Raw genomic sequence first — 9643 nt, forward strand, 5'->3', positions numbered from 1 at the left:
ACCTTCCCAGGTGGGAGGCCCTGGCACAGGGAGTGTATTCCAGAGCGAGCTTGTCCTGCTCTCACCCTGCTGCAACTCCTGCCTCCCAGCTTTGGCCTGTTGGCTCTTGCCACAGCCTGCAGACAGGGCCCGGCCCTCACCCCACCCCACCCTCTTCCTGGCACTGTTGGTTTTTTGTTTGTATGTGTGTATGTGGCTTTTCACACCCCATAGTGTTTGTGGGGCCTGAGATGGGGACCCTGTGCAAGTTTACCCATGGCACATTGGTTCATCCAGACCTGATTGAATTGATGGGATGATATCAGTGCCCATTACTCAACTGCAAGATGTAGATTTATTGCATCTCTAAATTTTCTTCCTTCACACACCTATCACCTTGCTTCCAGGGACCTTGAGATTAAAGAGTCACATTTAATTTACCCTTTTCCTCTTTATTTCCCTGTAATGTCAAAACATACATTCATCACGCTTTGTGTGCAGATTTTTATAATGTGAAGAAAGCAAGCTCTGGGAAATAGTTGCAATATGTAGCTTTCCCCAAGGAGGAACTGTAAAGACCCTCCACTAGGATCTGGGGTATTTTGGTGTGGGTGGAGGAAGGAGGATTATTTGTAGTATCAAGTTGGTTTTGCCATTGTACTATTCCTTTCTTATTACAGATTTTGAAATGTTTATAGCAATGTGAACAATGAATTTTGCATGAATCAAATACCTGCCTGTATTGGAAAGTCTAGAGAGACAAGGTGGGTGAGGTAATAATATCTTTTATCAGACCAACTTCTGTTGGTGAGAGATACAGGCTTTCAAGCTACACAGAGCTCTTCTTCAGGTCTGGGAAAGGTACCAAGTGTGTCACAGGTAAATAAATACAAGTTAGTTTAGCATAAGTAGTTAGCTCACATTCTATCTGTTTGATCTTGTATTTAGCTGTGACACTCTTAGTACCTTTCCCAGACCTGAAGAAGAGCTCTGTTTAGCTTGAAAGCTTGTCTCTCTCACCAACAGAAATTGATCCGATAACAAATATTACCTTACCCACCTTGTCTCTCTAGTGTCCTGGGACTGAACATGGCTACAACAATGCTGCATTGCAGAAATCTGCACTTCAACTGTGGGTTAGTTGTGGGACTGTGGTAGGGTGAGGAAGAGATTTAGTAATTCGTATAATGCACCCTTTTAACCTTTATCTACCTTGCGAATGTTGTGGGAATGAAGCTATAAAAGTAAATATAGAAGTGAGTCCAGTTCTCACAAAAGTTGTCTTATGGTGATGAGACCAAATAGAAATGCCTATAAATAGAGTGCCTATATATAAATTAACTCATAAAATACAAATCGTTTTAGCTTTGTTGTAAATATTTGACAAAATACAAAGATGTGCTTGTATTCATAGTATCTTGTTATATTTTAATACAGAGCTTAAGCAATTAAAAAGCCTTTGTTATTATACTGTCCCAGTCAAATCCATAAAGTTTGAAATCCAAGTTTCCGGACTGTGTCTGCTTATTGCAATGCATTTATGTTACCCCTGTTGTGCTTCAGAGAGAGAGACACAAGCTGAATCCAAATAGAAACCAGCAAATAAATGTGAGAAAAGTAAGAACAAGAAAAGAAGAGTGGGAAAGAAGGAAAATGGGCATTGAGTTCATGAGTGACGCAAAGAAACTGGAGCAGGCAGGAAGCATGAAAAAGGACAAAATGCCCAAAGGGTGTGTCATTTTGTTTTACTCAAAACCCTGGCTTTTTGTTGCGTGCCTTGTTTCCAGTCTTAGAGATGACATGCATCATTTTACTGACTATCTGTTTTAACCAAGTGGCAGGCTGCACGACTGTTACTAATGCAGTACAGCTCTGTGCAGTTATGGGATGAAGAGATCCTTTTGTTCCCTCTCTTGGGCTTATTTGACAAAGCATCATAGACTTTGCATCTTTATGAACTCTCTGCTCAACTAATAATATTTGCATTTTTCAGTATCTCTCAGCCTTTCCAACCAAACTACTTATGTGAATAAAGCAAGAAAGCCTTTAAAGATTAAGCTTTTGAAATTAGTTCTCTCTGCTTCGGTAAAATGTGTTTTTCTATATAACCGACTGCTTCCATTCTTGCTTTCTCTTTCTGCCTTCATTGTTAATACTTAGCTGGTTGCCCACAGTTGTTAATTGTGTGTTGTCAAAAAAAAAAATCAGTGTTTCCTTGCAACTAGACGAGGACTAAAAAAAAAAGCTGTTATTGGTTTTGCTTTTTTCATTTAATTCGATTTATTCGACAGTATTCTGTCACAGAGTTAATATGCCAAAATATTGAAAAGATGCAAGCAAGCCCTGCAGATTAAGATTTGGTCTCTGTGTACTCTAGTTTGTCAGATTAATTCATTTTGAAGTTACATGGATCTGAACAGGGGCTGGCTGTTGCCTTAATAATTATATTGCTGCTGTTGTAGTTTCCATGGTCTGACAAATGCTTGATAATTAAAATAGGGAAACCCATCACAAGAAAAGTCATTCCCAGTGCAGCCATTAGCCTTACTGCTTAACAGTGGAGACAGTGTTCTGCTACACTCATGTGTTCTGTTCCACCCCATCCCATTTACTTTAATTTTAGGTCCCATGCATCCGATGTTACCGATTATTCTTATCCTGCTACTCCGAATCATTCCCTCCACCAGCAGCCAGTAATGTCTTCATATGGAACAGGAGATGGACCACAGTATATGGGTATAAACCAGGGCCTTGAGCATGAATATAGACCATCCTCTACCACAGTGCGGCATGCTACTTTAAACAGACCTCAACAACCACCTCCACCTCCACCCCAGGCCTCTGATGGACCACACAGCTCTGTACCTTTGATACCAGCAGACTATGGGTAAAACTCCTGATTTACTGGCATGGGTTCTTGGAAAGACCAATAGGATGTGCATTTTTCATCATCATAATACAGTACTTAGGCCTTGTTTTACATGTTCAAAACTCTGTACAAACTTAGCTAATCCTGTAAACACCTCAGTAAGGTAGGTAGTAGGAAATCTGCTAATTTGCAAAGTATATTTAACAGTGTGAACTAAATGGAGGTGGGGAAATGTCAAAAACTGAAATCGTTAACAATGTATTTAATAACATTGATGTGATGGGTTGGACCCCCCCTTCTGGGTTGCCACCTGACGTACTGGGATTTCACTGAGTCTGCCTGCTCCACTAGCATGGGCTCCCTCTCCCGGTTTGGCTGAATTAGGCTCTTGGGCCTCTGGCAGCACACACATGCACAGGTAGGGACGCACTAGCTGTAGAATCACACAGAGTCTGCAAACAGCTCTCTATGAGAAGATTCAGCTAGGAAATTGCCCAGCATTCAAGTACAGCTCCCCTCTGGAAAGTACACCCAAAATACTATTGTCTTGTGCTGTAGAGAAATCTATACAACATAAGCTCATATATTCGCCCCCTCCCTCAATATAGAGGAAGATATGCACAACTTCTTGCCCCCACCCCCCCAGTTGTAGATTGCACAAACTAGGTTTAATAATAAACAAAAACAAGTTTATTAACTATAAAAGGCAGATTTTAAGTGATTATAAGGGATAGCCAACAGAGCAAAGCAGATTACCAAACAAATAAAACAGAACACACATACTGAGCTTAAGATCTTAAAGAGACTGGCTTCAAGAAATAATTTCTCACCCTAAATGTTGTTTTAGACAAGTTGCACAGTTTCTGTAGCTTAGAGTTCCAGTTATTTCTCTTTACAGACCAGACTCCTGTCTTAGTCTGGACTCAGCCCTTGCCTTTCCCACAGCTCAGTTCCTTTGTCTCTTCAGGTACTTTCAGCAGTCTTTCTTCTTGGGGAGGAAGGCAACGGAGAAGAGTCCTGTTTGCCTTAATCCCCAGCCTTAAGTAAGATTTACGTAAAGTGGGAATCGTTTGTTTCCCAGTCTTGATCTCCCCCTCCTTTTAGTGGAAAATTACTAGAAGTCCAAGATGGTGTTTAGTACCAGGTGACAGGACCACCTGATGTAGTAGAGTCACAGCTAGTCCTAGGACGCGCCTCGCAGGAAAGAGAGAGATTAGTATCTTCACAGTCTTATTGTTTCTTCCTAAAGGCCCATCAAGGCTGATTGCCTGTTTTCTGGTGGGTGTCTCCCAAATACACACACAGTTGTAATGGTTACAAAGTCAATATTTCTAACTTTAAATACAGAAATGATACATGCATACAAATTGGATAAATAATCACATTCAGTAAGTTATAACCTTTCCGATGATACCTTACAAGACCCATCTTGCATAAAATATATCTGTTATGCCATATCATAAGCATATTTCCATAAAGAATATGGGGTGCAACATAACAATTGATATGGCTGTAAAATATTAAAAACTTTCAATGCATTGCCAAACAAAGGGATATGGCAAGATTTTCTTGTACATGAGGAAAAATAGCCACAGGGGTAGTGCACCGAAAAATATTGAAAACTGCAAGAAAACAATAGAAATAGATGCATATATTAATGATATTAGTTCCCACATTACATACATGAGAGGTTAAAATGATTCTTTAGAAACAAATACATCTATTTATCTGCCTCACAGGGGTATTGAGAATTAAGGTAGATTCAGACAGTGTTTGTAAAAGCTCTTTGAATATGAAAAGCCCTATATAGTGCTTGCCCTTAAAATTTTCAACTGCTTTGGATAACAATATAACGCTACCCTTCAGTATTTGCAATATTCCCTATATGAAAATCTAAGGAATTTGCTGGGGAAAGCTGCAAAAAGTGAGTTAATGGTACCTGAGGTAAAATGAGCATATTTTAAAGGGTCACCACTGTGTAAGTGCTAAGTGTTCAAATACTTCAGTCATTTCAGAAAAGCACTCTTCTTACTGACAAATATTTCAGTTTTTAAAAGTTACTTTTGTTCTTTTTTTATATAGGATGCTCCCAGCTCAGATGGTAGATTATTATAATCCTACTGGACCTCCCCCCACTCCTCTTCCCCCTATGATTCCTTCAGCACAAACTGCTTTTGTTAGTCCTCTTCAACTTCCTGTGCCACCTTCCCATTCTGGACTAGTGACCGGATCTACCTATGCTGCTGCTGCTCCTTCTCCTCCTCCTCCTCCTTCTGGGCTTGTTGTTACAGCTTCCCCTCCCCCCGGCCCACCTCCTCCCCCACCAGGTCCCCCTGCTGCAGTTTCATCTCTCACGTCCTCCCCGATGCATGCTTTTACAGTTCCTGAAGGAAAACGACATGAATCCACACAGCCGCCAATCAGTGATGCTCGAAGTGATCTTCTTGCTGCTATTCGAATGGGTAAGTGAACACAGAGTTTAAGAGCTATTCCTTTTCCACAGTGAGACTACAGTGTCTCCTATGATTTGTGTTGATAGCTGCCGTTAGCCTCAACCTACAATTTCATCTTTATAATTTGCTGAGAGAAATACTTCACTACAAATGGCCCAGCCTAGGTATCTTGACAGTCCCTGCTCTTTGGACATGCGTTTTTGGTATGCCTTGACAGAGGGCTGGTCTCCACTATGGGAAGATCAACGCTGCTGCAATCGATGTAGCAGGGATCGATTTAGTAGGTCAAGTGAAGACCCGCTAAATCGATGGCAGAGTGCCCTCGATGGTCGACCCCGGTACTCCAGCTCTCCGAGAAGAGTAAGGGAAGTCAACCGGAGAGCATCTCCCGTTGACTCAGTGCAGTGAAAACACCGGGGTAAGTTGACCTAAGCTATGTCGACTCCAGTTACGTTATTCATGTAGCTAGAGTAGCGTAACTTAGATCAACTTACCCCGGTAGTGAAGACAAGCCCTCAGGGTGTTAATCTCCTTGCAATGCTTGGGGTGAGGTCTGTACAGCAAGTCACATATTCCAAGGCTTACAGCTGATTTAAGATGAATTCAGGTGCTTGTTTGAATGAAGTTAAATGAAAACTTTTACTCATCTTCGGTATATGAAGTTTCCTTTTAAAAAGTGTGCAGGTTCCTTGGGGTCCCTTGCAACAGCTGTGAAATCCAAACATTGACTCCAGTGCATTTGATTTGGCTTTTTTTAACAGCTGAAAAATATTTTGTAATCAGGTGCTGCAGTCTTCATTCAGTTGTGCTTGCTTTAAAAAGCATAACCCTTTAAAATCCTTCAAGACACAATTTTGGCATCACTCCTACTGAAAATGTCCTATAGTCTTTTAGAACTTAAATTTAAATCATAGCAGGCTATTTTGAGAAAGTTATGGGCACATGCTCTTGGAAAGACTGATGTCAGTCCATTTTGTGTGTGTCTTTCTTTCTTTCTTTCTTTCTTTCTTTCTTGATCAGGAAAGTTTTTATGACTTCCAGTCTGTCTTTTTTCCTTCACCTGTTGGAAATGCCTCTCAACTTTATTTAAAATATAAAATGCAGCAACAACCTTAAATTATATTTTAGGTGCAAAGAACTGTTTGTAAATAGAATTGTCTACCTGTCTATAGGAATTCAGCTGAAAAAGGTACAAGAGCAACGTGAACAAGAAGCAAAGCGAGAACCCGTTGGAAATGATGTGGCAACTATTCTTTCAAGGCGCATTGCTGTGGAGTACAGTGATTCTGATGATGATTCAGAATTTGATGAAAATGATTGGTCAGACTGAGTCCTGGTCCAAGTACAGGAACAGAATTCATGAAATGCTTTGCTCTAATAATGACACCATTAGCAGGACAGAAGGCAGGGCGTTGAAATGTATTAAAACTAGTGATCTAAGTACTAAAAATGAATTGGTGGTATTCAGAATGCAGTAGCTTAGCAACTCTTGTAATAATAATGTGGTTATGCTGATGCAGATCCAAAAATTCAGTCTTACTTTCAATATTTACTGCATAATACATAAGTGCCACTAAATGTAGCAAATCGTGTGCTGCACGCAAAGTGTGCTGCAGTTGTTGCACTGTTACAAAACCAGCATTTTGTTTTACTTTCTTGATCATGAAGGTATAACTATATTTTTACTTTACATCTTATCTTTATAATGTTGCAATCTAGATACTTGTGAAACTGTCTGGCTGTTAGTCATGTAGGTCTTTGAGGAGAGTCAATGATACATGACTGGACAATGTCTTCAGGTCCTTAAATGTCATCTTTTTAGCATTTTTCAGAAATTAATCATGTAATCTTAAAGTCTAACAGACAGCAACTAATGTCTTCTTACACATTATTTTTAAGGCATTTTTTGATTTAGTTGCTTATATTATTTTAATCTCCTATACACATTCTCGCTATACACAATCACAAATGAAATGTAAGTTTGAAGAGTCAATTCACAGGATATACTAGTTATTTTTGAGAGAGGACTGGATGACTCAGTCAGTAACCGGAGGTTGCTGGCTGGTGGTTTGACAGTAAAATAACAGGATGGTCTCAGTTCAGTATGTAGTAGACACATGTTCACATTACAGAAACCACAATTGGAATTGACACTCTTTTTGGCACTCTCTGGACATAGATTGACTATACTTGAAGTTTGAAATGCCCTGTTACACTCAGGAGTGGTTTTTAGATACCTGAGTGGAGCCACTTTGTCAGTACAGAGTGGGAAGCTTACTCTACTACTGGTAATACTATGTCTGTTACGTGGATGAATGGAACGACTTCAGTTCAGTGCTAGCAATTGGATACATTTCACAAGTACTAAACTTAGTTTTTTATTCCTGTAGATATAAATATATGTAGATAGACTTTTGCTTATATGGAATGTGTGTAGTCATGTAATGTCATTTCAGTTTCTTATAACTCACTCATTAAAGGCCCTTGATTTTTGAATGTATTTCTATCCCAGTATGTCCCATTTATATAACACTGACAATTAAAATGGCTTAATTGGTGTTTAGTTACCATGCTGTATATATTTTCAGTTTCTTCTAGAAAAGAAGGCTACCGTACAGTCTGCTTTTGTGCTTTCTCTGTTCCCTTTAAAAATAATTCATACTTTATTCAATACAATATTGAAATTTGCATATAGTTTTTCTTTTGTACACTGCGACTCAGACTGCTTCCTTCCCTAATAAGGCTTTTTTATGTGTGTGTGTGTGTGTGTGTGTGTGTGTGTGTGTGTGTGTGTGAGAGAGAGAGAGGGAAGGATTGGTCTTTTTTTTTTTCCTTACCAGATTACAATTGTAATCTTTGTAACAGAAGAGATCTCTATAATTTCAGGTCAAATATTTGGTAAAGCTCTTTTGTTCTGCAAGGCCCTTCTGTCCTTAAGAAGGAAGGGAAGGAGATGCATCTAGCCTTTATCCACGTTCACTCTGAACCTCCCTTCCTCTTGAGCCATGCTCACTCACAGCAGGTTTTACTTTTGTCCAAAGAAAATAATATTCAGCCTGTCACAATATTCACATATTACATTATTGGCTACTTTATTACTGTGTAATCTGCATGCGAGTTTCTGATTTGACTTCAGTTTATAGTAGTGTGGCAAAAATGCCTTTGCCTCCCTGTTTATGTTTTACTGCCCGTTAAGGGCCTTCTCCTGGAAGGTGCTGAACGATGGTTAGTCAATGGGAAAGGAGGGCACTCAGCACCTTCTAGGATTGTTTTTGCTTTAAAATACAGGGCTAAATTCTACTTCTGGTCTGGTGGTTCCTCATTAACATGTGAGAGACATTGTTTGTGTTGGTCATAAGGATATAATTGTTATACTGTACTTTGCAAAATGCACCAAAATGATTCTGTGGGTGAGCAAATAAAATGGATAAAAGTGCAGCTAATACTGCAGTATTATCCAGTGTCACGATATGGGTGAGAGAGGTACTTTCAATAGTCTTTTGATATGTGTTGAGGTGAAATATTCTGACATCACAAATAATTCTTTCCATTGTAATGAAATCTGATATGACAAAAATATATTTTATGAGCACAGAGACTGAGTGTACCATGGAAATTTTGTAATATGCATCAATTAGTTTTAAATGATAAATATAAAACAAATGATAATTTGTGATCAGTTAAAGATAAGTGGAATTTTTCAGCCATAGTAGCCAATCTGTTTTTCTGAACTTGGAGTATTTTGTCATCTCCGTTCAGTATTTTATCAATACGAATTTAAATCGAATTTAGTGATGTAAACTAACTAACTCTTAGGTCATTTTTATCTGTTTGTATATCTTACTCTGGGTTATGTAAAAGTAACAAATATGAATAAAGTATCACTTTTGCGCCTTTCTGTTTCTTTTCTTGGACTACATGGCATGCGTTCTGCTGCTAAATTATTTTTAGCTTGATTAGTTTTTTGGTTTGCTAAATAATAGCATCAGTGATAACCTGATACTTTTGAACTACTATGTAATAAGAAAAGGAGTACTTGTGGCACCTTAGAGACTAACCAATTTATTTGAGCATAAGCTTTCGTGAGCTACAGCTCACTTCATCGGATGCATACTGTGGAAAATACAGAAGATGTTTGTTTTTATACACACAAATCATGAAAAAATGGGTGTTTATCACTACAAAAGGTTTTCTCTCCCCCCACCCCACTCTCCTGCTAGTAATAGCTTATGTAAAGTGATCACTCTCCTCACAATGTGTATGATAATCAAGGTGGGCCATTTCCAGCACAAATCCCGGTTTTCTCTCCCACACCCCCGCAAACAAACCCACCCTCCTGTTG

At 39.1% G+C, this 9643-nt stretch overlaps 1 protein-coding gene across 3 annotated transcripts in view; it reads left to right on the plus strand.

Moving 5' to 3' along the window:
* Positions 1 to 9100, plus strand: part of WASF3 (WASP family member 3) — a 142526-nt gene extending 133426 nt beyond the window's left edge. For 2 of the 3 annotated variants that reach the window (XM_084610211.1, XM_084610212.1), the window contains 3 exons: positions 2603 to 2866; positions 4931 to 5310; positions 6474 to 9100. In XM_084610211.1, the coding sequence (XP_084466337.1) occupies positions 2603 to 2866; positions 4931 to 5310; positions 6474 to 6631 (802 nt within the window). In that variant the 3' untranslated portion in view covers positions 6632 to 9100. Of the gene's footprint in view, positions 1 to 1542; positions 1710 to 2602; positions 2867 to 4930; positions 5311 to 6473 lie in introns of all 3 variants that reach the window. The other variant, XM_084610213.1, reaches the window with a different exon arrangement.
* The last annotated feature ends 543 nt before the right edge of the window (positions 9101 to 9643 follow it).

This window comes from Lepidochelys olivacea (assembly GCF_965140295.1).
Source record: "Lepidochelys olivacea isolate rLepOli2 genome assembly, chromosome: 1".
NCBI lineage: Eukaryota > Metazoa > Chordata > Testudines > Cheloniidae > Lepidochelys > Lepidochelys olivacea.